The 27,848-nt window shown below is 45.3% G+C and overlaps 2 protein-coding genes and 1 long non-coding RNA gene across 4 annotated transcripts in view; 2 read left to right on the forward strand and 1 right to left on the reverse strand.

Annotated features, from left to right (window-relative positions):
• The window catches only part of SAMD4B (sterile alpha motif domain containing 4B), a 37,603-nt gene extending 36,971 nt beyond the window's left edge, over window positions 1–632 (reverse strand). For both annotated transcript variants that reach the window (XM_079985448.1, XM_079985447.1), the window contains exon 1: window positions 474–632. The gene's annotated coding sequence lies outside the window, so the exon portion shown is untranslated. The remainder of the gene's footprint in view (window positions 1–473) is intronic.
• The window catches only part of LOC307221429, a 295,540-nt gene that overhangs the window by 204,038 nt on the left and 63,654 nt on the right, over window positions 1–27,848 (forward strand). The window lies entirely within an intron of this gene.
• The window catches only part of GMFG (glia maturation factor gamma), a 32,291-nt gene continuing 5,483 nt past the window's right edge, over window positions 1,041–27,848 (forward strand). Inside the window, exons 1-5 of the mRNA XM_079985822.1 lie at window positions 1,041–1,198; window positions 4,812–4,906; window positions 9,543–9,639; window positions 12,221–12,270; window positions 21,132–21,181. Of these exons, the coding sequence (XP_079841948.1) occupies window positions 4,847–4,906; window positions 9,543–9,639; window positions 12,221–12,270; window positions 21,132–21,181 (257 nt within the window). The 5' untranslated portion in view covers window positions 1,041–1,198; window positions 4,812–4,846. The remainder of the gene's footprint in view (window positions 1,199–4,811; window positions 4,907–9,542; window positions 9,640–12,220; window positions 12,271–21,131; window positions 21,182–27,848) is intronic.

The raw sequence follows: 27,848 nt of genomic DNA on the forward strand, positions 1-27,848 counted from the left end.
GGTGATGGGGAGCTGGAATATGATGGGGTGGGCAAGTGGGGAGGAAGGAAAACAGGGGCTCAGTACCCTCACCCCCCACCAAATCTGCACATATGTGGGGGGGGGCAAAGGATTTATACCTTAAACTTGGAAAGGGGCGGGTGGGGGTGATGGGGAGCAGGGACTGGGGTGTGAGAAGGAGGCCCCTCCCAGCCCCCCCCCTAAAGTGTGTCTATTCCTATATCACCAACTACGTCCACATCTTTATACTGGTGGGGGTGGGGTGGGGGGCTCGGGAAGGGGCGTGTCCACTGCCCAGCCCCTCCCCCTAGGGGCGGGGCCTCCTCCAGCTCCTGAGGACCACTGGGGAGGGGGAGGGGCCCCTCACGGCGGGGAGGGGGTGGGGGAGGGGGCGAGGCCCGCGGCTCCCCCTCAGGGCCCGCTCCCCCTCCGCCGCCGCCGCCGTCCCCACCGCTCCCCGGCGCCTCACTCACCGTCTCTGCGGCCCGCTGCGGCCCCTCCGGGGAGAGGCAGAGGGAGGCGGGCAGGCAGGGCCGGCGCAAACACGCAAACACACGCACAGCGCCAGATACCACACACTCCAGAGGGCGGCGCGCGACGTCACAACGCACGGCGACGTCAGCGCGCCCGCGCCGGGACCCGCCCTCCGCTCCCCGTCCCTCTAGCCCCGCTCCAGTCCGCGGCGCCGTCGCCCCGCTACGTCACCTCCTCCCCACCTCCCCCGCCTCTCCATTGGCTAGGGCTGCCGCGCGTCAAGCGCCCGACGGGCAGCCGCCCCAGCCAGTCAGCGCCTTCCTCACAGAGTTGTCGGGCGGGGAGCGTGAACTCCCACCTCCTCCAATAGGAGAGCGGAGCTTTCCAACCCCTTAATCCGAGGGAGGGAGAGAGATCAGCCCCACCCCGAGCTTTTTCCGCCGCCAATCAGCGGCGGGGGAAGGCGGACTTGGTGCTCCCGAGCCGCCAATGAGCTGGCGGGAAGGGGCGGTGGGGTGGGGACGGAGGCGTGGCCTCCGAGGTAACGCTCCGCCCCCTGCGCTCTCTTTTCCCGCCCAAAGCGTCTCCTCAGGCAACGACATTCCCTCGCTTTTAATTTTCTGAGGAATTAAACTGTCCCTCACAAATATGGATATACTCGGTCCGATAAACAATATATTTTGACCTATATTCCGAACAATAGTGTATCAAGCACTACGTGCCCGTGTGTGTGTTCCATTTATATATTGAAAAAAATAAATAATAGTTTTGGGTTCTGAGAGACATAAATTTATTCGTTCTTTTACTTGTCCTGAAAATAAAGAAGAAAGTTAAACTGGCCGTTGCCCTCAAAGGAAACAAAACCTGTTCATATATCCAGTCATAACCAGAAATGGGAAAATTTTCCACAAATGTGCTGACAGCATAGCTTGTAAATGAATACAAGTTTATATGTATTGCATAAAACGCATGAAACAGAATAAAATGCATTTCGCCGTTAAAATAATGAGTAAAAACTAGGCATTCTGTCAGATAGAGTTTGTTCCCTTAAAGAATCGTAACTTTCCCCCACAAACTTCATTGTAGTTTGGCAAACGGCCTTAACTGGAAAAATCACGCAAATTAAAAAATGTCCCAAGGGCCAAAAAACAACAATGAAAGAAATGTGATAATTTCTATGATATATGGTATGGTTTTATTGTATATACAAAGAATGAAGCACATGAAAGTGAATTACCCCCCAGTTTACAGCACAGTTTGTCGAGTATAGACCGGATAGGGTTTTATTTCATTTTATTTCCCATAGTCCATATCCTGTAACAGAAATTAAAAATTACAATAAGGCAAAACACGTCAACGTTAATGGAAAAGTCTATTACGGCTTGCCTGCTATTAGTACACGGCTAAGCTAATATTTTGTCTCCCTGCTTATTTAACTTATATGCAGAATTCATCATGCGAAAGGCTGGGCTGGATGAATCCCTAGCCGGAATTAAGATTGCCGGAAGAAATATCAACAACCTCAGATATGCAGATGACACAACCTTGATGGCAGAAAGTGAGGAGGAATTAAAGAACCTTTTATTGAGGGTGAAAGAGGAGAGTGCAAAATATGGTCTGAAGCTCAACATCAAAAAAACGAAGATCATGGCTACTGGTCCCATCACCTCCTGGCAAATAGAAGGGGAAGAAATGGAGGCAGTGAGAGATTTTACTTTCTTGGGCTCCAGGATCACTGCAGATGGTGACAGCAGTCAGGAAATTAAAAGACGCCTGCTCCTTGGGAGAAGGGCAATGACAGGCCTAGACAGCATCTTGAGAAGTAGAGACATCACCTTGCCAACAAAGGTCCGTATAGTTAAAGCTATGGTTTTCCCAGTAGTGATGTATGGAAGTGAGAGCTGGACCATAAAGAAGGCTGATCGCCGAAGAATTATGGTGCTGGAGGAGACTTTTGAGAGTCCCATGGACTGCAAGAAGATCAAACCTCTCCATTCTGAAGGAAATCAGCCCTGAGTGCTCACTGGAAGGACAGATCCTGAAGCTGAGGCTCCAAGACTTTGGCCACCTCATGAGAAGAGAAGACTCCCTAGAAAAGACCCTGATGTTGGGAAAGATGGAGGGCACAAGGAGAAGGGGGCGACAGAGGACGAGATGGTGGGATAGTGTTTTCGAGGTTACCAGCATGAGTCTGACCAAGCTGCGGGGGGCAGTGGAGGACAGGAGTGCCTGGTCCATGGGGTCACGAAGAGTCGGACACGACTAAACGACTAAACAACAACAAAAGCTAATATTGAAAATAGATTTTATATACAGTATTTATTTTTCGGATGAGCTCTTAGATCCTAATAACTTTCATTTGCTTCAGCTTTTATATGCCTGAGACGCTTGTACTTCCCCCTTTCCTGTGTTTGTTAATACTCTGGAGTGCAATAAAAACACAATCTGAAATAAAATTAAAGGAAAGGGGGAAAAATAGAATTCTGTAATTCTATGTCCACAACGAGCCAAGAGGGTTGTGTAAAGAAACCCCCACAATTCTCTTTGCCAAGGATCTCAAAAATGCCCTGTTTGACATTTCTCCTTCCTTGGAGGTTTTTAAGCAAAGGTTGGAGAATAATAATAATAATAATAATAATAATAATAATAGTAATTTATTATTTGTACCCCGCCCATCTGGCTGGGTTTCCCCAGCCACTCTGGGCGGCTTCCATAAAAAGCAAAAATACACTAAAATATCACAGATTAAAAACTTCCCTGAACAGGGCTGCCTTAAGATGTCTTCTGAATGTCAGATAATAATAATAATAATAATAATAATAATAATTTTGTTATTTATAGCCCACCCATCTGGCTGGAGTTCCCCAGCCACTCTGGCTGGCCATCTGCCATGTTGATCCAGTTGAGATTCCTACATTTCAGGGGGTTGGACTGGATGACCCTCGGGGTCCCTTTCAATTCTGCTATTTTATGATTCTGTGACCTAATGTAGCACCCTGCTTGTGGTTAACGCTTAGCTGGAATGAAATATTCAACGCAGCAATAGAGAAATTAAAATAATAATTTATTTGTCAGACAAATAAATATGAGGCACAGTGGTATATGGTTACCAAGCTCTGGCCTGGCCTCCTGCCATTCTGGCCAGCACTTATATTTCCTTAATCCAGCCCCCTTGCTCCTCCTGTGGCTGCCTCTGTCCAATCAGACTGGTTGAAATTCCTATTGGCTGTTTGCTAGAACCAATCACAAAAGATACACCCATTTCCTCTTGTCCTTTTATGGGAAACAAAAAGATATATATTCTTCTATCTATAAATGACAAATAAGTAGTAATATATCTTACATGTGTCTCAACAAGGAACCTTAATTACCAGCTCACCTCGCCCTATTGCCCTCCAAAACAGATGGTTAATCTTAAATTTTTATCTTAAACAGATGTCAAGGATCATCATTGAAAGATCTCCTTCTCTTGAAGGTCTTTTAAACAAAGGCCTGACAACCATATATGTGTGCTCTAATGATGTTTCCTGCTTGACAGGGGGGGGGGGGCTGGGCTGGTGGCTGATGGCCCCTGTGATCTCTTCCAACTATATGAAATAAGAATCTAGCATAAGGATTTAACATTTCTTAGCTTCTAATTCCTTTGCATAATTACATTTAAGCCAATATATTTAATACATAACATAGATAGCTTTTTAGAAGAATAAACCTTTTCAAAGTAAAAAAGGAAGGAACATTTTACAGCCTCTAAATAAGATAGGAAAAAATCTCTCTTCTCCAGCCAAGCCAGTTGCCTTTTTCACTGCTCTTGAGCTTTCAACCTTAGGAAAATATGGCTCAAGTTTAATGGGAGGCACATGGTTTTATTTTACTATTTACCCACTCTTAATTATGTTTATCTCTGCTTTTTATCTTCTGTAATATGTAGGGTCAGTGTAACCTTGGCTGTCAGCCTGTAATTCCCTTTGACTTTGAGAATTGTTTTCTGCTATAAATCAGGGGGCCCCCTTATCCAGGAGAATAAACATTTTGCCAAGGTTCTTAGGCAGCTGGTCTTCTGCCTGGCATGAACATTTGAAAATCTTTAAGCTCATTTTAAAATACAGGCCCTGATCAAGCCTTAATAAAAATGCAGGCTATGATTAGATGCCTCACTAAGAAGTGGGAAAGGACCCAGTTCAAGGGTGTTTCCAATGGAAGTCGGTTATTTAGCAGCCATGGTGCACCCTGAGAGTATAACAGGTGGACTAAAGCTCAGAACGAGCCCAGGCTTGCAAAAGAGGTTTAAAATAATAAGAAAATTGTTGTTTCCCCCCCCCCCCCGGCTGTGTCTGAAGCAAGAGGAAGACCATGCAAGTAGTAGGTCCTCTGCATGAAGATGGAAATTTTCTGTTGGGTGACAGAGAGGAGGAACTGCTCAACAGTCCAAGAGGTATTAAGGGAACACCGAGCTTACCGGTATTTGATAGAAATCAGATCTTCAGGGCCAGATGAACTGCTTCCAAGGATACCAAAGGAGCTTGCAAATGTCATCTCATAGCTTCTGTCTATAATCTTTGAGAATTCTTGAACAATTTGTGGGCAAACGTTGTTTCCATCTTCTAAAAGTGGGGGGGGGGGGGGAGAGAGACCCAGGCAACTACAGACCCATCAACTTAACATCAATACCAGGAATAATAATAATAAAAATAATAATTTTTTTATTTATATCCCGCCCTTCCCAGCCAAAGCTGGGCTCAGAGCGGCTTACAACAGTAAAAATAGCACAGTTTACATAAAATCACAGTCAATTAATTGAAATACATTCTAAAATCAGTTCATTCTAAAATCAATTCAGAATCAAATTAATGGCAACCACTGGGCTAGAGTTCTATGAGGATTACAGAAGGAGGGGGTCCAGCACAGAATTGATTTCAGCAAGGTTTTCCGTAATGTCTCCCATTATATTCTTGCAGAGAAGCTAGTAAAATATGGTCTAGGTGATTTTATTGTTAGGTGGAATAGTAGCTGGTTGACTGAGTGAACCCAAAGAGTGCTCACCAATGATTTCTTGTCTTCCTGGAAAGAAGTGACAAGTGTTGCAGGGTACTTTCCTAGGCCTCTTGATTTTCAACATCTTTATAAATGGATGGATGAAGGAATTGAGGGGCTCTAGTGGTCTTAGTAGACTACAAGCTTAACCAGAGTCAACAGTGTGATGCAGCAGCAAAAAAAAGCTAATGCAATTCTAGATAAACGGAAATCTAGTGTTCTGATCAAGGGAAGATGCTGTGATGACTAAGAGCTAGCACGGGTTTCACAAAAACTGGGAGGGGTGGCTAACACCCCAGAGGACAGGATCACACTTCAAAACGACCTTGACAGATTAGAGAACTGGGCCAAAACAAACAAGATGAATTTTAACAGGGAGAAATGTAAAGTATTGCACTTGGGCAAAAAAAATGAGAGGCACAAATACAAGATGGGTGACACCTGGCTTGAGAGCAGTACATGTGAAAAGGATCTAGGAGTCTTGGTTGACCACAAACTTGACATGAGCCAACAGTGTGACGCGGCAGCTAAAAAAGCCAATGCAATTCTGGGCTGCATCAATATGAGTATAGCATCTAGATCAAGGGAAGTAATAGTGCCACTGTATTCTGCTCTGGTCAGACCTCACCTGGAGTACTGTGTCCAGTTCTGGGCACCACAGTTCAAGAAGGACACGGACAAACTGGAACGTGTCCAGAGGAGGGCAACCAAAATGGTCCAAGGCCTGGAAACGATGCCTTATGAGGAACGGCTAAGGGAGCTGGGCATGTTTAGCCTGGAGAAGAGGAGGTTAAGGGGTGATATGATAGCCATGTTCAAATATATAAAAGGATGTCACATAGAGGAGGGAGAAAGGTTGTTTTCTGCTGCTCCAGAGAAGCGGACACGGAGCAATGGTTCCAAACTACAAGAAAGAAGATTCCACCTAAACATGAGGAAGAACTTCCTGACAGTAAGAGCTGTTTGACAGTGGAATTTGCTGCCCAGGAGTGTGGTGGAGTCTCCTTCTTTGGAGGTCTTTAAGCAGAGGCTTGACAACCATATGTCAGGAGTGCTCTAATGGTGTTTCCTGCTTGGCAGGGGGTTGGACTCGATGGCCCTTGTGGTCTCTTCCAACTCTATGATTCTATGATTCTAAGTCATAGTATCACTCTTGTTCTGCCTTGGTCAGAACGCATCTGGATTACTGTGTCCAGTTCTGTGCACCACAATTTAAGAAGGATGTTGACAACAGGAACGTGTGCAGAGGAGAGCAACAAAGATGATTAAGGGTCTGGAAAACAAGCCTTATGAGGAACGGTTGAAAGAGCTGGGTATGTTTAGCCTGGGAAAGAGAAGGCTGAGAGTAGATATGATAGCCATCTTCAAATATCTGTCAAAGAGCTGTCACATGGAAGAGGGAACAAGCTTGTTTTCTCCTGCTCTGGAGGGTAGGACTCGAATCAATGGCTTCAAATTGACAGCAGAACGGTTTCCCGTGGAAGGTTGTGGGCTCTCCTTCCTTGGAGGTTTCTAAGCAGAGGTTGGATGGTCATCTATCATGGATGCTTTAGTTAAGATCCCTGCATTACAGGCGGTTAGACTAGATGACTCTTTGTTCCCCTTCCAATTCTGTTTCTGGTGCCATGCGCTGGTAGATTCATCAAGATTGGTGTGTCTCTCTTATTCAAGAAGTAGTCACTCCACCACAGTTCGAGAACTGTAGGTGAAGGTGAAATGTGATTAGCAACCATCACTTTTCAGTAATCTCAGTGCCAGTTACATGGAGAGAAGTCATCACCTATGTACAATTGGGTGTTGGTACCAAAAGGGATGCGGGTGGCGCTGTGGTCTAAACCACAGAGCCTAGGGCTTGCCAATCAGAAGGTCGGCGGTTCGAATCCCTGCGACGGGGTGAGCTCCCATTGCTCGGTCCCTGCTCCTGCCAACCTAGCAGTTCGAAAGCACATCAAAGTGCAAGTAGATAAATAGGTACCGCTCTGGCGGGAAGGTAAACGGCGTTTCCGTGCGCTGCTCTGGTTCGCCAGAAGCGGCTTAGTCATGCTGGCCACATGATCCGGAAACTGTATGCCGGCTCCCTCGGCGAATAAAGCGAGATGAGCGCCGCAACCCCAGAGTCGGTCACGACTGGACCTAATGGTCGGTGGTCCCTTTACCTTACCAATGCCTGATCACTCAGTCTTCTTTGGATGTTATTAGGCTGGTAACTGAATTCCCCTGTTCACGCCTACTTTCTGCTTGTGTCTGTCCTTCTGCTGAAAGGCCCAGCCTGCTTTGAGTCTGATCCTGAACCCTCTAGGATCTTTCTTGTCCTCTGCCTGTGGCTTCCCCTTTCGTAACTGCGAATGGAAACCTTTAACTTCTCTCTGGACTCCTCCCTACCACCAGCAATGACTTCCGCCCCAGCGGTCTTTCCTCTGCAGCTGTCAGGAGTGTGTGCCTGGCGGTGTTTCACAAGTGCTGATGTTGAGCAGAGTGTGTCCTAACTAAAGCAAGAGCACAGAGATCTGCACATCCTGTCAGAAGGGCCAGCGGCTGAACCCAGAGCTGCAGCATTTCAGCTGACACGGAGATAAGGCTGGAGAGACCTACGGCAGAATGGTTAGCTGAAACAATTCTTACCGTGGGTTGGAAAAAGTGGGTAGTGGGTAGATTCTGCGCCATACTTGTGTTGAGCTGCTTTGAAAGTTTGCTTGTCGAAAATCTGACCTCTTTCCTTGCCACTCAGCCCTTCCTCCTTGTTATTATGCAGATAAGATGTCCAAAATATAGTGTTTCTAGCCTTTTCTTGTTCTAAAATTCTGCCTCCGTCCTTGAAGTTTTTGTTGTGGCTTGGAAGGCACATCTTGACAGTTGGCAGACATGAACTTCCTGTGTGGTGTGTGCAAGCCTGAGTGGCAGATCAACCTTTCAAAATGAAGGGACCTTCTGATGTGGCGTTTGATAGAAGAATGAACACACTTAAAATAACAGCAAAAAATATAGATTGTGGATTATGAGAAAAGGTGCCGAGCCTTGTAGGACCCCTTCAGCAATGGGAAGAGCTGCCGAAGGGCAAGACCTTGTCTCAAAGTGCTTGAGAAGAGTTGGGACAAGTTTCTGTTTGGGATACTTTTCTGTTATAAGAGACCTTGTTTGTGAAGAAGTGAGCTGAGATATGGGTGGACAGGTTGCAGGGTCTCGCAGAGAGCTTTGGCTTGGAAAGCATCCTAATAGAGACCCAGAGGTTTATCTACTGTGGCGCCAAACTGTGTTTTGCAAGTTCTGTTAAGCAAGTGTTTTGCAGAGGGAGCTGGGAAAGCTGAGTAATCCAAACCAACCAACGCAGAATAAGTATGGGAAGAAAATATGAATCCCTATGACACAAATGTGGGGGGTAAATAACAAAAGAATCAGCTGGGTGCCTCTCTCCAGCAGAAAGAGCCCTCAGTAGCAATGCTTAAACTCACACAGTTAAGCAGCACTGTGAAGTGTTAGGACTGTAGGCCGTTAAACTTTTTGCATAAGTCATTTAGTCCCTTTGCAAACTGCTTCCCTCTTTCTGCCTCTCTTGCAATGAACCGACCACACTGTTAAGTAAGTTTAAAATGCTTTACTAACAAAACATTACAAAGATCAGGTTCATGCATTTATCTAAGCAGCAGCAGGAAAGACACAGGCAGAATACTCTTGGGTGGAAAATACAGAAAGATAGCTTCAGACATGTGCTCTAAGCTTGGAGCTTGCTTACGCACGTCTTCCTTGCTCAGTTACATCGTGCAGAGAGGGTGAGAAATGAACAGGAAGAGAAGGCTTCACTTCCTTCCTCATCAGAGAAGAGGGGGGCATGACCAAAATGAGTCTAGGAAATGCAGCTCTATTGCCTTAACCCCTTCATTCACTGACTAGCAGTCATGCATAGTTAAGTTTGCTTGCAATTTCCCACAATTAGTTCTAAAGGAGATGAGACTATGCCATGGTCATCAGGGCAAGGAAATAACAAGGAGAATGGCCTGCTTGATTGGAGGAGAAAACCCACATTGCTTTTTCCATTGCAGTCAGATTCTCTGGTTGTGTGTGACGTGGACCCAGATCTGAAGGAGAAACTGAAGAAGTTCCGGTTCCGGAAGGAGACTAACAATGCGGCCATAATGAGTGAGTTTACTATCCCGCATGCCACCTCCCTATTTTTTCCGCTAAGATTGGGGGCTATGGTATTGTGTCTTGGCACCCCTGCCATAGGAACACAGGAAGATGGAATCAGACCACCTAGCATGGTCAGCTAGTTGACAGCTGTCTAAACTGAGTGACAATGGCTCATCTGGCTTTCTGGCAGTGTTCTCTTCCAGCTCTACTTGGAAATGCAATTGGCGGAGTATAAATACTCCAAAATAAATAAATGAATAAGAATTGGGATCTTCTGCATACATCAGATGCCCTATTACTGAGCTACAGCTCTTCCCCACTCAGTGCAAAGCAGATGGGTTGCCCCACATCTCACAAGTGACAATGGCAGGCTCCTGAGCAGGCATTGTAAATAGCTTAGTACAAGGTGGTACCTAAATACTGGTGCATTTCAAGCCTTTGTGCCTCGTCAGGGAATGCTTTAAAAAAGAAAATAGAAATGAACGCAGTTCTCTGACAATGCGGTGTTTGCCTTTTCTTACCTGAGAAGCCTGAGGCATACCAGCTTGAAATGTGCTGGGGATCTGTGCACCTTGTATTAAAGTGGCTTTGATGCTGATGGAACTTCTCTTGGCAGCTGCATAGGCAATTCTTAACTGCGGTTAATCAGGTGTCACTGATAAACTAGAAGGGGGTGTGAACCGAGCTGTTGGCTGTAGTCCTTCTGCATACCATTAGGCCACTGACTTAAGGGCCATTTCAGTCTCACCAGCAGCTCTCTGGCTCACAACTCCCCCCACCTGCCCTGGAAGGTAATTTGTGAAGGCGAGGGAGCCTGGGCTTGGCTTTGATGTATTTATTTATTTAGTGCTCTTGTATCATGCTTTAAATCACCCAAGTGACCTCAAAGCAGTTTCCATACCAACAAATAAAACAAAATCATTAAAAATTCACGGGACACAATTAAAATATCAATAACGAAACCACAAAAGATCAGTGCTATAATGCAGAACAGACTCAAGGCACAAAACAGTCTAACCTATGGCCTCTGGAAGCTGGAGAAAAACAAACGACTTTTCACTTAGCAGCAGCAAAAACCCATCAGTATCACGGGAACATAGGGATATAGGCTGCTGCCTTATACGGAGTCAGGCCATTGGACAGATTTCAGGACAGATGAGGGAAAGTCCTTCTTCCTTCAAGCAGCATATAGTTAAACGGTGCAACTCCCTCCCAGAGTCGGCGCTGATGGCCACCAATCTAAAAAGGTAAAGGACCCCTGACAGTTAAGTCCAGTTGCAGGCAACTCTGGGGTTGCGGCGCTCATCTCGCTTTACTGGCTGAGGGGGCCGGCGTACAGCTTCCAGGTCATGTAGCCAGCATGGCTAAGCTGCTTCTGGCGAACCAGAGCAGCGCACGGAAATGTTTATTTTCCCGCCGGAGTGGTACCTATTTATCTACTTGCACTTTGACGTGCTTTCGAACTGCTAGGTTGGCAGGAGCAGGGACTGAGCAATAGGAGCTCACTCCATCATGGGGATTCGAACCGCCAACCTTCTGATTGGCAAGCCCTAGGTTATGTGGTTTAGACCACAGCGTCACCCGTGTCCCTAAATACCCTGTAAAGGTAAAGGTAAAGGTAAAGGGACCCCTGACCATTAGGTGCAGTCGTGGCCGACTCTGGGGTTGCGGCGCTCTTCTCGCTTTATTGGCCGAGGGAGCCGGCGTACAGCTTCCGGGTCATGACTAAGCCGCTTCTGGCGAACCAGAGCAGCACACGGAAATGCCGTTTACCTTCCCGCCGGAGTGGTACCTATTTATCTACTTGCACTTTGACATGCTTTTGAACTGTTAGGTTGGCAGGAGCATGGACCGAGCAGCAGGAGCTCACCCCGTTGCAGGGATTCGAACCGCCGACCCTCTGATTGGCAAGCCCAAGAGGCTCAGGGGTTTAGACCACAGTGCCACCCGCATCCCTGGCCACCAATCTAGATGGCTTTAAAAGAGAATTGGACAAATTCATGGAGGAGAACGCTATTCTCCAAGGTGGCTATTATCCAAGGTGGCTGTGCTCTGCCTCTAGCTGCTGGCAGCAGTACTTCTGAATTCCCTGATTCCTGGAAACCACAGGAAGGGAGTGGAGAGGGCTCTTGTGCTCAAACCCTGCTTACGGGTTTTCCATACAGTGGTACCTCTGGTTACGTACTTAATTCGTTCCAGAGGTCCATTCTTAACCTGAAACTGTTCTTAACCTGAAGCACCACTTTAGCTAATGGGGCCTCCTGCTGCTACCGCACAATTTCTGTTCTCATCCTGAAGCAACGTTCTTAACCTGAGATACTATTTCTGCTTTAGCGGAGTCTGTAACCTGAAGTGTCTGTAACCTGAAGCGTATGTAACCCGAGGTACCACTGTAATGCGAATCTGGCTTGGCCAGTGTGACTAGATGGGTCCTTGGCCTGATCCAGCTGGCTTCTCTTATGTCCATCTAGCTCAGTATTTTCTGCAGTGATTGGCGGTGGTTCTCCAGGGAACTTCTGCATACAAAGAAGATCTTTCTAAGAATGGAGGTGAAATCCCATTACTAGGTTTTTGTCTCCTCTCTCCTCAGTGAAGGTGGACAAAGACAGGCAACTGGTGGTGCTGGAGGAAGAATTCCAGGTATGTAAAAGCTTTCCACTTCTTTTTTCTATTTAAAATGAGAATCATTCCTCCTGCTTTTATTTTTTTTAAGCACCCTGATTCAGGTCAAGTTTTAAAAAGTACCCCTCATTCGAATTCAGAGGCTGCAAAAGAAGGCTGATAGGCTTCAGGCTGAAGCAACACAAAGGTGTTTTTATACCGTATTTGCCTGAATATAAGCTGCATCTTTAAAATTGAAGGGGATGGGGGAAGAAAAAACCCTCCAAATATAAGCCACTCCCTTTGTCACTGCTCCTTGCTACATGGGTGAGAGAGCTGCACTGCGTTTCCGATGGCCTTTCCCCTTCCTCGCTCTCTCTCTTCCTGGCCTTGGGGGGGAAGATGGCGCCGCTTCCCCACACTCCTGGTGCTGTTTGCCCCACGCTCCTGGCTACATACTGTAATGTGGCGAATATAGGTAAAGGTAAAGGGACCCCTGACCATTAGGTCCAGTCATGACCGACTCTGGGGTTGTGGCACTCATCTCGCTTTATTGGCCAAGGGAGCCGGCGTACAGCTTCCGGGTCATGTGGCCAGCATGACTAAGCCGCTTCTGGCGAACCAGAGCAGCGCATGGAAACGCCGTTTACCTTCCCGCCAGAGCAGTACCTATTTATCTACTTGCACTTGACATGCTTTCAAAGTGCTAGGTTGGCAGGAGCAGGGACCGAGCAACAGAAGCTCACCCCATCGCAGGGATTCGAACTGCTGACCTTCTGACTGGCAAGTCCTAGGCTCTGTGGTTTAACCCACAGCACCACCCGCGTCCCTTTGTGGTGAATATAAGCTGCACTTTAACTTTTCATGGTCAGAATTTGGGGGGAAAGTGCAGCTTATATTCGGGCCAATATGGTATATATTCGTGCGCACACACACACAAATTGCAGCCTGGTGGAAATTCCCCAGCCTTCCAGATTCCAAACATATTGGACTTCAGTGTGCTGACTGAGGCTGATGGGAGTTGTGGTCCAAAACATCTGGAAGGCACCGGGTTGAGGAAGGCTGGTGTGCTACACCCCCATGGCAGGTGTTCTGCTGCACAGACCAGAGCAAATGGCTCCAGGTGACTCATATATGTGACGTCCAACCACACAGTGTAGGGAAAGGTAAGCAACCCTCTGAGGTCACACGCAGGCTTACATGAACTGAGGAAAGTTCTCCCTAGCTACCAGGTGTGGCAAACAGTTAGATTCTGACTGTGGGGAGGAGGCTTCAGATTTCATCGCAACACTTATCTAATTGTTTACCTGCAGTGTTCGTACGCTGTATAAAAACAGCGTATTTTCCCCCCCTACAAAGCCAGCAAGTGATTGAGCTGCAGACTTTGTTGTGACTATAAAGTGAAGGCATTGCAGAGTGGGGTTTTTTTTCTGGAGAAAAGGGTAATTGTCTCCACTACAGACAAATGTAAAGCTTGAACAAGCTACTCTGCCCAATCATAGTCTTGTTGTTGGGAGGAGGTGGAAAACAGGGCTGTTGAACACTAAACAAAGACAGTGCAGAAGCAGAAACCTGCTTTTTTATACTGCAGGAGAGTGGAACTGTAATCAACTGGTTTTCTCACACATACACGTGTGTGCACACACTTACTTTTCACTTCACTTCACTTCAGCCTGTGACAGCAACTGAATTCCCAACTCTTCCAGCAACTGCCTGGAATCTGACATGGAGAGACATCTCCTTTTCCCCAAAGAAATTGCATCAGCTCCTCCATTCCACCTTCCTGCATTCTTGACATGAATTTTGTCGGTACATTACAAATTACGAGGCTGGGTTAAAAGCAAATTGAATTTCAGATCAAGTTTAATATCTCAGGGGAGTGATGTGCTGATGGCGTCATTTGCTTTCATATTTAATTCAACACGTTATGCAAGAACCCTCACACGCGTTAGCGAAATGTTAATCAAATGGCAGCGCGGAATATCCACTCCGCTGTGTTTTAGGAAAGCAGAAAAACTAGCGGTGGGGGTTTCAAGGGAAGATCTCTTCCCATTTCTTAAAATATGAAACGACGGGCAAGTTTTGCTTGTCAAAATGGAAGCCCAGCTGCGCACACTTTCCAAGAAAGGAACTGATGCATAATAACATTCCTCTGAAATAAGCCAGGATGGTCCTAGCCTGGGAATAGAAGCTTCTAAACAGAGTCAGCTTGTTAGGGGATCCTAGAGCCACAGCTTGCTGAAAACAATGGACTGGAGGGTGAGTTTGTCCAAATGTCAATTAGTGCTCCCTTCTCAGTTCACATCACTTAGTTCTTGTGCCTGCTGGCGTCATCTGGCAGCGCTTCCAGATGGTCACTGTTTTGGGGTAGGATCCAGTGACCGTTTTAAGCATATCGTAGGCGAAAAAACCAAGTGGCTTTTAAAATACAGCCAATTAGCCAAATGGAAAAACTCCTACCAGGCCCCTTGCGGCGACCAGCCGAAGCCCATAGCAAAGTCCGAATGCCAACCCAGAGGGCGGGTGGGTGGGAAAACCGCAGCAGCTGTAAGGAAAGAAAGGGGTGAGCTAGGGCTGCCCCAACCTTAAATGCGCATGGTGCAAAGCTCCCTCTGCCCCCCCCCCAGTGTTTCCCAGAGTTTTTTAGGGAAGACAGCGCTGCAGGCAGGGCTGGAGGAAGCGGACAGCGGCTGGAGGGCGGCTTCTCTGGTGGAGAAGAGGCAGAGGCTGGACGCAGTGCCTCCTGGCTCAGCTGGCAGCTTCATGCCACGGTGGCTACGGCAGACGGAGGCTCCAGTGCGGCGCTGCTTCGGTGCGGCATGGCGGAGGTGGGCAAGGGCGGTGAGCTGGTGCTGGGAGGCGCCACGTCCAGCCTCCGCCTCTTTCCCTGGTGCCCTCCAGAACTTGGCACCCCGGCACCCCACGCCACTAGCCTCTATGGGTAAGATTCCCCTGGACGTCATGACAAAACCAGGGTGCTTAATTACAGTTGACTTGGCACCATTGCACAGCAAACTCCCTCCCTCCCCCTCGGCCCCCAAACCAGACTTTTTGCGATAAGGAAAGTTAGAGAGAATTGCATGGGATAACAATTGCTTGGTGCAGCTATACTTGCCCCACAAACAAATCAGAACGAACACTCAATAAATAGCCAACTTCACTTAACCTTCCTGCACCCTTGGTGCGAACAAATAAGGATGAATAAGGCTCAATCAACAGGCCGCCAACAAGTGACTTTACCCTTAGCTTTTCGGCTTCGAGGAGGCCTCATTTACATCCACCTTGCCCTCCCTCTTGCTGCTCTTGAGTACCGAAGTCTGCAATCTCACACACCAGGAGTGTGGAACCCGTTGCTCTCTAGAAGGTGCTGGACTTCAATGCCTACCAGCCCCAGTTAGCACGGCTTGGGGTGAAGAATGGTGGGAGATGTAGTCCTGCAACATCTGGAGGGCCACAGATTTTCCCATCCCTGCTATATGCATTTATCTGGAAATAAATTGAATTCAATGGGATTTCTGAGGGTGCATGCATAGGCTGGTGAAGGAGGGCCAGCTTCTGCACCTTTAACAAACAGACTTCCAGTCTCCCCCTTGTGCCACCTGCTTCAATTTCTTCCCATTGGTACAAGGCGCCCAAGACTCGGCTGCATCAAAGGACACAGCAGTATTGAACAGGAAGGCTGTTGATTGTTCCAGCCATCTTGTTTGTACGTATGTGGCAGCAAGCTCTGCTTAATTCTGCTCCTTTGCCAGTTCATTACAGGGCTTGTGGTGCCTGCTTGGCTGCAGCAAAGAGGATTAGATAATGGGCTAATTCAGAAGAAAATAACTTGTGAGCCCTTCCTCTCTTTAGCAGCAGAGATGAAAAGGCATTGGGAAGCAGCAGTCTTCAGTGAGGGAGGTGGTGCCTGCTCCTTCCTTTTCTAATAATAATAATAATAATAATAATAATAATAATAATAATAATTTATTTGTACCCCGCCCATCTGGCTGGGTTTCCCCAGCCACTCTGGGTGGCTTCCAACAGAGATTAAAAATATAGTGGTACCTCGGGTTAAGTACTTAATTCGTTCTGGAGGTCCGTTCTTAACCTGAAACTGTTCTTAACCTGAAGCACCACTTTAGCTAATGGGGCCTCCTGCTGCTGCCACGCCACCGGAGCACGATTTCTGTTCTCATCCTGAAGCAAAGTTCTTAACCTGAGGTACTATTTCTGGGTTAGCAGAGTCTGTAACCTGAAGCGTATGTAACCCGAGGTACCAATGTACATCAAAATAATACATCAATCCCTAAGCCCAGTTTCAAACCCACTGAGGACACCTTGTGGGACCATTCCTCTCCCATACACCCAGATAGAGGGCAGAAACCTCTCAGCTACCGCTGAGCCACAGAGCCATACACCTTTGTGCAATGTCAGAAGTGACAAATTTCAGCATCGCCGGGGGGGGGGGGGAGGCAGTTGGGGTGCAGCTGCCTGGAATGCTGGGTGGGAGCAAGGGCTGAGCAGAGTGCCACCCTTGGCATTCGATGCCAGACATTGGAATGTCACCTGTCACCTGCACACATCTTTCAACCTGCACATAGGCATAGCATCTGAGCTCCACCCTTGACAGGGAATAGCCAGAGAGCAATGGCGGAGGAGATGTTGTACTGAATAGACCTGGGTTCAAATCCCTACTCTTCTGCAAAGTGCATTGTACATTACCCGCCCAGGGTTTTTCCAGATGACCTATTTATTCAGCATTCATCCTTAAGTGTCTTATTGTTTCCCAAGGGTTTATATACCACTTGATTGTAATGAAACCTCAAAGAGGCGCTGACAGAAAGAATAAAACAATAAAATTACCAGTAATAAATAATTAAAAAACAATGATTTGAACCATTCCAAACAGAATTGAAATCAACGATAAGCTAAAAGCAGGATTAAAACAAACGCCAGTGTTCTGTATCTGGATTTTGTTGTCATTTAGTCGTGTCCGACTCTTCGTGACCCCCTGGACCAGAGCACGCCAGGCACTCCTGTCTTCCACTGCCTCCCGCAGTTGGGTCAAACTCATGCTGGTAGCTTCGAGAACACTGTCCCACCATCTCGTCCTCTGTCGTCCCCTTCTCCTTGCGCCCTCCATCTTTCCCAGCACCAGGGTCTTTTCCAGGGAGTCTTCTCTTCTCATGAGGTGGCCAAAGTCTTGGAGCCTCAGCTTCAGGATCTGTCCTTCCAGTGAGCACTCAGGGCTGATTTCCTTAAGAATGGAGAGGTTGGATCTTCTTGCAGTCCATGGGACTCTCAAGAGTCTCCTCCAGCACCAGAATTCAAAAGCATCCATTCTTCGGCCATCAGCCTTCTTGATGGTCCAGCTCTCACTTCCATACATCACTACTGGGAAAACCATATCTTGAACTATACGGACCTTTGTTGGCAAGGTAGGCTTGCTTAAACAAAAATGTTTAATTGTTTGGCACCTGTTTTGGCAGGTGCCCAAATGGGTACAGTGAAGGCACCTGCCTGGTGACGACAGGCAGGGAGTTCCAAAGTGTGGGTACCATACTAAAATATCAATGTATTAGAAGTGCAGAATGAGTATTATCTGACACTTGTAACAGTGCCAGTTCCTTGGATCCATAGGTGCCAACTCCCTGGGGCCCCGAGTGCCCCAGCACTCACAAATTCCCCATGAAGGGGCCGGGCACCCACAGAGTTTGGTGCCAGGGCCATGCACACTACATGGCACCAACGGCCTCAGGCACCCAGGGTCCTTGGCCAAGCTGGCACTCCTGCATGGATCAATGAGCTCAAGTGGGCACATATAGGATAAAGTGATCTCCTCTGAAGGAGTGGGTATGTAGCTTGTGGGTCCTTCTGGATCCCTTGCTGTTACTTGAGGCTCAGATGGCCTCAGTGGTGTGGAGCGCCCTCCATCTGAGGAGATTTCACCCCTCCCATATCCAAGAATCTCCTGACGAGTCTGCTGATTCTCCAAAGAGGAGGAGCAGTGTTCTGCTTTCTACTTATTCAGCTCCAGCACCAAGTCAGTCAGTCAGTCAGTTAGTGTGTCGGAGAGAGAGAGAGACTGAGTGTTAGAGATCGTGTGTAGAGATAAGGTTGCTGCTAAGAGCAGCTGCAGACACTCAGTGCAGCATTCATTTATGCTTAGACCTATTTAGCTCTGTATATAGTTTTGTATTATAGTTGTAGTTATAGAATAAAAGAAGATATTCTACAGAGCTGCTCTCCGAGTCGTTTATACACTGCCAGACTCTGCTATACTCTGCTGTGCGACGACTGTATTGTGGAAGTGAATCCGGTGCTCATAACTCTAAGCTGTGAGTCCACAGCACTTTGACCTGTTCCTGTGCAGAAGGTGGTCTCTGGAAGTGCTGCCCAGCTCGCCTAACCCAGTCGGGGTTGAAGTGCATGAGTCCAGTTGGTGACACTGGCTCAAGGGCGATGCTGACACCATCAGCTTCAGCTGGTGGCCCATCTGCGCCCTTATCTGTTGTCTATGCTCCACTTCTGTTGTCTATCTTCTAGGTTAGATTACTGCAATGCATTATATGTGGGGCTGCTCCTTAAGAGTTCAGAAACTTCAGCTAGCGCAGAATTTGGCATCCTGGGGCAAGATGGACTGAGCACATCACACCAATCCTGACTCCGACTGCACTGGCTGCTGATTAGTTTCTGGGCCCAATTCAAAGTGTTGGTTTTGACCTATAAGGCAGGGGTAGGCAACCTAAGGCCCATGGGTCACAAGCGGCCCCCGGGGTCGTTTAACTGGCCCACAAGCCACCCCCAAACCAAGCTGCCCACTCAGCGAGTCCCCGTGCGCTGCGCTAAACCCGCGCAGTGCAGTGCAGGGACTTGCTTCCGCAGTGCCGGAAATCGCGTCTGCGGAGACACAGACACTGGAAATCATGTCTGCGCAAACACTGGAAATCACAGGCATGCGCGCTCACACACACATGCAATCTGGCCCACAGAGGGGTCTCCGCTGGAGTGAACTGGCCCAGGCAAGGCAAACCTTGCCGACCCTGCTATAAGGTCTTAAACAACTCAGGACCACAGTACTTCAAGAAAAAAAATCGGATTCCAGGTGGAAAAATCGAAATTAGAAACAGAATTGTTAGAACCTAAAACTAAGAATCTGTCTAAGATGTATAACTTGCTGTTGAAATGGAACACTCAGGATGAAACTGTGAAGTCTGTTATGATTAAATGGGCACAAGACGTTGGACACAACATTATGTTTGCTGACTGGGAACAGTTATGGACCACCGGTTTGAAATTTATGGCATGTAATGCCTTAAGAGAGAATGTTATGAAAATGATTTATAGGTGGTACATAACTCCAGTCAAGCTTGCAAAAATTTATCATTTGCCTGATAATAAATGTTGGAAGTGTAAAGAGATTGAAGGTACATTCTTTCACCTTTGGTGGATGTGCCCAAGGATTAAACCCTTCTGGGAAATGATATATAATGAATTGAAGAAAGTACTTAAGTACACCTTCTTGAAGAAACCAGAGGCCTTTCTTCTGGGCATGGTCAGCCAATTGGTGCCAAAGAAGGACAGAACCTTCTTTATGTATGCAACAACAGCAGCAAGAATACTGATTGCGAAATATTGGAAGACACAAGATTTACCCACTCTGGAAGAATGGCAGATGAAGATAATCGACTATATGGGATTGGCAGAAATGACTGGCAGAATCCGAGACCAGGGAAAAGAGTCGGCGGAAGAGGACTGGAGGAAATTTAAAGATTATTTGCAGAAATATTGCAAAATTAATGAATGTTAGAATGTTGTTGGACAGAAATTAAGTGGTTACCAGCTGTAATGTAAAAGTGGAGTAATAAGCTAAAATAAGTTATAATAAGTTATAATAAGGATTTGCTGAATTAAGATTTGAACTGGAATACAAAAGGGGGAGGTGAGAGGAGGTTGAGAAACAAAGTAATAGAAATAAGTTTTGGAAACTATATTTTGTTTTGTTTTGTTTTTTGATTGTGTATTTTTGTATTTCTGTTTTTTGTATTAAATTGGAAACTCTAATAAACATTTATTTTAAAAAAAAAAGAACTGCCTTTCCTTATGTGAAGGGTCCAACCCTGGACCCTGCAATCATCATCTGAGGCCCTTTCTCGTGTGCCTCCACAACAGGTCTGGAGGGAGGTAAAATGAGAAGGGGCCTTTTCTGCAGTGGCTCCCTGCTTGTGGTGTGTTCTCTGTTGGTTTCTATTTCCCTCACTGAGCAGCAACTGCAGTCACGGGACATTGTTTTGCATTCCACAGTCAGAGTTACTGTTGGGTTCCCACGGGAATGGGAGACTGGATGTGACGTTCACTGGTTTCCTGTTTTTCACTGTTCTCTCGGTGTTCTTTGTTTCCGAGAGGAGTTGCTTCTCTGCTCTCGCAGAGGCAAGATGCATGTTTGTATTCTCTCAGCATAGAGTGTAAATAAAGTTGACAATGTGGCACATACTGCTTATCCTTCTGCTGTGTGACGACGCTCTGCTTGGGCTCAAGACATGATGAGCCTGTATCAGCTTCAGCTTCAGATGGGCCGAAGCTGGTCAAAATCTCACATTCTCTCCATGGAGGCTTACCTGGCGCCATCATTACATATCTTTAGGCTGAAATATCTTGCTTCAACCAGGTCTTGAGCTGATTGACATTCACCCTGATAGGCTTGTGGGGAGTTTACTTTCCTTCCTGTTAATCACTCACTTGTCCTACACTATTCAATTTGCCCATCACTTTCCAAACTGCAAACAGCCACAGTTTTTGAAAAAGTGATTTGTTGTGCGGGGGGTGGGGGTGGGATCTCATCCCTTTCTACGCAGCTACTCCCCTTGGGAAGACCCATGTCTACAAAATTGATGCCTGATTTTTGTGATCTTCTTTAGGACATCTCTCCAGAGGAGCTGAGAAGTGAACTGCCAGAACGCCAGCCTCGATATCCTAAGTGTTGTTTGAGTGTGTTTGTGAGAGGGGAGGGGACAACCTGATTCGGCCCATACATACTTCCATGCTCAGCTATAGTTTTGAGGAGGTGGCCAGAGAAAGGGTTTCCAATGGATTTCAGGACCAGGGAAGCGGAAGCCTAGTTAGTTTATAGAATTTTCTGCCAGAAGATTCTGTGATGGATGGGATGGGTAAAAGGTAAAGGTAAAGGGACCCCTGACCATTAGGTCCAGTCGTGACCAACTCTGGGGTTGCGGCGCTCATCTCGCTTTATTCGCCGAGGGAGCTGGCGTACAGCTTCCGGGTCATGTGACCAGCATGACTAAGCCGCTTCTGGCAAACCAGAGCAGCGCACGGAAACACCGCTTACCTTCCCGCCGGAGTGGTACCTATTTATCTACTTGCACTTTGACATGCTTTCGAACTGTTAGGTTGGCAGGAGCAGGGACCGAGCAACGGGAGCTCACCCCGTCGTGGGGATTCGAACCACCGACTTTCTGATCTTTTTTTTTTTTTTTTATAATAATTTTTATTAATTTTCCACACATATAATAAAGAACAATGTAACACAATATAACTTCATACTGATCGGTTCATCTTTGACTTCCCCATACCTCCCCATCCCTGCATCCTTGTTTAATAATTCTTTAGCAACCCTTAAGTCCATTGCTTAGTTCCTTTTCGTAAATATTTCTTAAGTTTTTTTTTGTTTACTGCTGCAATTCTTTACTTCTTACCCCCTGACATCTTAACATTCCTCAATTTTACAATTATTTTTAAGGTATATTTTGAAATTCTTCCAGTCCTCTTCCACTGTCTCTTTCCCCTGGTCCCGGATTCTGCCCGTCATCTCAGCCAGTCCCATAAAGTCAATCACCTTTGTTTGCCATTCTTCCAGAGTAGGTAGTTCTTGCGTCTTCCAATACTTTGCCAGTAGAATTCTTGCTGCTGTAGTGGCATACATAAAGAAAGTCCTATCCTTCCTTAACACCACTTGGCCCACCATACCCAAAAGGAAAGCCTCTGGTTTCTTAGGAAAAGTCCACTTAAGGACCTTCTTAATTTCATTATAGATCATTTCCCAGAAAGCTTTAACCTTTGGGCAGGTCCACCAAAGGTGGTAGAAAGTGCCTTCAGTCTCATTACATTTCCAACACTTATTATTAGGCAAATGATAAATCTTTGCTAGCTTGACTGGGGTCATGTACCACCGGTAGATCATTTTCATAATATTTTCTTTTAAAGCATTACATGCAGTAAATTTGATACCGGTGGTCCATAATTGTTCCCAGTCAGCGAACATGATATCATGACCTATATCTTGTGCCCATTTGATCATAACTGATTTCACCGTTTCATCCTGTGTATTCCATTTTAACAGCAAGTTATACATTCTTGATAAATTCTTAGTATTGGGTTCCAACAATTCTGTTTCTAATTTTGACTTCTCTTTCTGAAATCCTATTTTCCTGTCCTGTTTAAACGTCTCATTTATCTGATAGTAATGCAACCAATCTCGAACCTTAGGTTTTAGTTTCTCATAACTTTGAAGTTTCACCCTTTCACCATCGTATTCTATGATCTCATGATATTTTGGCCATTTAGAATCCATATTAAGCTTTTTTACTTCCCTAGCTTCCATTGGTGACACCCACCTAGGGGTTTTACTTTCCAACAAATCTTTGTATCTAGTCCAAACGTTATACAATGCTTTCCTTACAATATGGTTTTTAAAACTTTTATACACCTTTACCTTGTCATACCATAAATATGCATGCCAACCAAAACTATTGTCATACCCTTCCAGATCCAAAATATCAGTATTCTCAAGAAGTAGCCAGTGTTTCAACCAGCAGAAAGCTGCTGATTCATAATAAAGTCTTAAGTCCGGCAGGGCAAACCCCCCTCTATCCTTTGCATCAGTTAAAATCTTAAATTTAATTCTGGGCTTTTTGCCCTGCCAGACAAATTTTGATATGTCTTTCTGCCACTTCTTGAAACAGTCCATCTTGTCCACAATCTGCAACGTCTGGAATAAGAACAGCATTCTAGGCAATACATTCATCTTAATAGTAGCGATTCGGCCTAACAAGGAAAGTTTCAGCCTTGACCATATTTCCAGATCCTTCTTAACTTCTGACCAACATTTTTCATAATTATCCTTAAATAAGTTCACATTCTTGGATGTTAAGTTTACCCCCAGGTATTTTACCCTTTTTGTTATTTCCAAACCTGTTTCATTCTGAAAACTCTCTCTTTCTTCCATTGTTAAATTTTTTTCCAACACTTTCGTTTTTTGTCTATTCAATTTAAAACCTGCTACTCGACCAAATGTTTCAATTAGTTCTAATACTCTTTTAGTACTAGTGTCCGGCTGTTGCAAAGTCAATACTAGGTCATCTGCAAATGCTCTTAATTTATAATGTCTAACTCCGACCTGAACTCCTTTAACCAACTGGTCCTTTCTGATCATGTTTAACAAAACCTCCAGGACTGATATAAAAAGCAAAGGGGATATTGGGCAGCCCTGTCGTGTACCTTTTTCTATAGGTATTTCTTCTGTTACCACGTTATTTACAATTAATTTGGCCTTTTGTTGAGAGTATATTGCACCTATACCGTTTTCAAAACCTTGTCCTACCCCCATCCCTTGGAGATTCTTTTTCATAAAAGTCCAACAAATGTTGTCAAAGGCTTTCTCCGCGTCCACAAAAATCAAAACTGCTTTCCTGTTAATGTCAACATCCAACAGCTCCAAAATGTCTATAATGTTCCTCACATTGTCTGACATATGTCTACCTGGGAGAAAGCCTGTTTGGTCCTTATGAATCTCTTCTGCCAGCACTCTTTTCAATCTTTTTGCCAAAATGTCTGCAAAAATTTTGTAATCCACATTGAGTAAAGATATAGGGCGGTAGTTTTTAACCTGGTTCTTCTCAGTCTCTGTTTTCGGTATAAGTGAGATGAAAGCCTCTTTCCACGATTCAGGTGCCTTTTTCCCCTTCAAAATTTCATTACAAACTTCCTTCAATGGTTGTATCAGCCATTCTTTCAGCATTTTGTAGTATTTGGCCGTCAGGCCATCTGGTCCTGGTGATTTTCCCAATTTCATATTTTGAATGGCACCCTCTATTTCTTGTTCTGTTATTTCCTCGTTTAAGATCCTTTTACTTTGTTCTGAGATTTTTGGTAAACCGTATTTTCTGATGAATTCTTCTATTTCTTGCTCGTTAGTTGGCCCTTGTGCATACAGTTTCTTAAAGAAGCTTTGAAAACAATTGTTGATCTCGTTGGGTTTGTGGATAATCTTTCCATCCACTTCTAAACTTGTTACCGTATTCATTTTCTGCCTTTTTTTCAATTGCCATGACAGAAGTTTCCCACATTTATCCGCTGATTCAAAAGTTTTTTGTCTCATTTGCTTTATCTTCCATTCTATTTGTTGGTTCATAAGTTCCATGTATTGCATCTGATGAAACTTTATTTCTCTCAAAATCTCATGGGACTTTGGTTTGGACCTCAACTTCTTCTCTCCTTCTTTTATTTTTTCTAAAAATTTTTCCTTCTTTTCATTTTGTTGCTTCCTCTTAATAGAGTTTTGTTGAATTAGGAAACCTCGCATCACGGCTTTGCTTGCGTCCCAAATTATTCTTTTTTCCACATCTGTTTTCCTGTTGATCTCAAAGTAATCTTTTAATGTTTTAAGGGCCTTCTTATGGATCTCTTCATCCTTGAATAGGGTGTCATTCATTCTCCATCTAAAGGAGCCAGTTGTTGTTAATTTCATCTCCATCTTGACCGCATTATGGTCGGAGCACGTTTTTGGGCAGATTTCTACTTTTTTTGTTTTTGACGCCAGACTACTAGAAATCCAAATTTGGTCTATTCTTGTCCATGTCATTTTTGCTTCTGAGAAGAAAGTTCCCTCTCTCTCTAAAGGATTCTTTGTTCTCCAAATGTCAATCAAGTCCATTGTTTCAGTCATTTCAAAAAAGATCTTTGGTAGTCTCCCTTCTTTCGAGATCACTTGTCTCTGTGCTTTATCCATGTTTGTTGAGACAACTCCATTCATATCTCCCATCATTAGGATTTTATAATCTAAGAAGTCAACTAATGTCTCATGCAACTTCCTAAAAAATTCAGCCTTCCCTTCATTTGGGGCATAAACTCCCACAATTAGTATCTTTTCTCCTTGAATTTGTATTTCAATTGCCAGGTATCTTCCTTGTTCATCTTTAAATATCAATTTTGGAGCCAACTTTTCCTTTGCATAGATCACCACACCTCTTTTCTTTACTTTGTCTGATGAGATAAATTCTTGACCGAGTCTCTTATTTATTAGTAATTTCCTGTGTATCCTGGCAATATGGGTTTCTTGCAAACATATTATGTCTAATTGTTCTTTCTTCAAAATGTGAAAAACCTGTCTTCTTTTCCGGGGAAGGTTCAAACCGTTACAGTTCCAACTAAGGAGTTGCAGAGACATTTTGTATTTAGGTAGCTGTTCCTCCAACTGCTCCAAGCTTCTGCTCTTCGTCCGATGGTGGTAGTGAAAGTCCAAATGACAAATTTGCTATATCAGGTGGTTCCCTCTCCTCCACAGTTCCTTTCTGCAGATCCTCCAGATACTTCTCCAGAAATAGTTCTTTGTCCTGAATTGTTTTTATTTTAATCTTCCTTCCATTGAAGTTAAAGGACAATCCTTGTGGAAACTCCCATCTGAATGGTATAGAGTTTTTCTTCAGCAGGTCTACTAAGCTCTTGTAATATGTTCTCACCTCTAAAATGTATTTAGGAATGTCCTTAAAAATCTGTATCTGACAATTTTGAATCACCAATGCCTTTTGATAATGCAAATTCAATATTCTATCTCTTTCTTCTTTTGATCTCAGTGTAATTAGGCAGTCCCTTGGTTTTTTGTCCTGCCTTCTACCCAGTCGAAAGGCTGATATTATCTCAAGTTCCTCATCTTCCTCCCATTCCTCCTGCCAAAAAGTTATGATGTTCTCTGTGAGAAATTTCACAAGGTTGTCCCCTTCCCCTTCAGGCACCAATCTAAATTTTAAATTCTTCTCTTTACGTTGAAGTTCCAGTAAGGAGAGGGCTGCATCATGCTCATTCACTTTTTTAATAATAGGCCCAAATTTTTCCCTTGTCTCTTCAGCCGTTATTTTTGCACTTTCTGCAATCTTTCGTGTTTCTGAACTTTCCTGGATTAATCTATTTATAGAATCTGTGTTCGATGCAACACTAGCCGTATTCACATCCAACCTTGTTGTCAACTCTGTTAATTTTTTAGAATTCTCTGTCGATAGTTTTGTCAATGCTTCCAGGGATTGATTTATTTTAAGTAGAGCCTGAGTCATAGGATCCATAGAAGCTGGTGTTTTTTCCTGCACAGCTGCAGTTCCTGATATAGAGGCCCTTTTCTTATGAGATTGTTTTGCTTTCTGCCTTGTTACTATCTCTTCTGTAGGGGCACTCATATCCTCAAGGTCGTTTTCACAGAGTTGATTCCCAAGTGGAAAATCCCACTGTTACTTTTTCAAGTGCAACAGTTTCAGATAGAACCCTCTAGAGGGAGCATTCAATTGTATCCAAATGGCAAAGGTAGAAGAAAACAAAGAGGCAAGGAAATATAACAGTAGCCAAAAGTTTCCAATATCCAAATTGTAATGTCTCTATTTTCTATGTGGCCAAAATGCAGCAAAGTACATCTAAGGTCCGGTAACTTTGTTACAAACAAGTCCCCACTTCTCAAAAGTTTGACAGTCCACGTCCCGGTGTCTTGTTTGGGCAGCCCGACCCCAGGGGATTTGGCAATGGAAGGTCTTAATTTTCCATTAATTTTCCAGCAGATTAACAACGTTCCAATCCCTTCCCCCCTTCTCCTGCCAATCTGGGGGGAGGTTTTAAGTCCGATGTCAGTTTGACAGCTTGAAAAAATTAGAAAGATTCCCTTTAAGTGCAGCTTGATTTTCGTTGCTTTATCTCTTCTGCAGTTCCGGGGAGGCAGACTTCCTTAATTTTTGCCTTTCCCGTTTTCAGCCAAATTTTTTTTTTTTTTAAAAGTCCCGTTACTACTTCAATCTTACTCACGGGTGTTGTAGTCAGATTCCAATTGCAGGAAGGAATCGGCGCTCTCCGCTCATGGCGACGCGGCTTCACTCCGCTAGCTGGGTGACGACTCTCAGCACCGCGCTTACCCCGATGCCGCTCAGAAGCCTTTAAAAAGGCTCCCTCACAGTACCGGGGGGCGCAAAAGGTGCCCACCGAATCTCCTTTGTTCACAGGCTCCACGCCTGTGATTTTAGGGGTCCCCCGCTTGCCGTAGCGGGTAAGACCCGAACTAACGGAGCAGTCCTGCCTCGGAGCTCGAGGCTCGGACCGCCATTAAGCGCTGGCGCCGACCGGAAGTCTCCCACCGACTTTCTGATCAGCTAGTCCTAGCCTCTGTGGTTTCACCCACAGCGCCACCCGCATCCCCTGGATGGGATGGGGGACAACTGCAATTCCTTTCGCATTCAAAGGCATAATACCCATTTTGAGACGAGGTGACCAGAACACGGTATTCCCAATGCAGTTGCGTGATATAATTCACATGCAACTGGAGCAGGAACCAAAGATGCTTTTGGACTAATAAGGCCAGTCCTGGGTGA

Source organism: Podarcis cretensis (genome assembly GCF_951804945.1).
Source record: "Podarcis cretensis genome assembly, chromosome: 8".
NCBI classification, from domain to species: domain Eukaryota; kingdom Metazoa; phylum Chordata; class Lepidosauria; order Squamata; family Lacertidae; genus Podarcis; species Podarcis cretensis.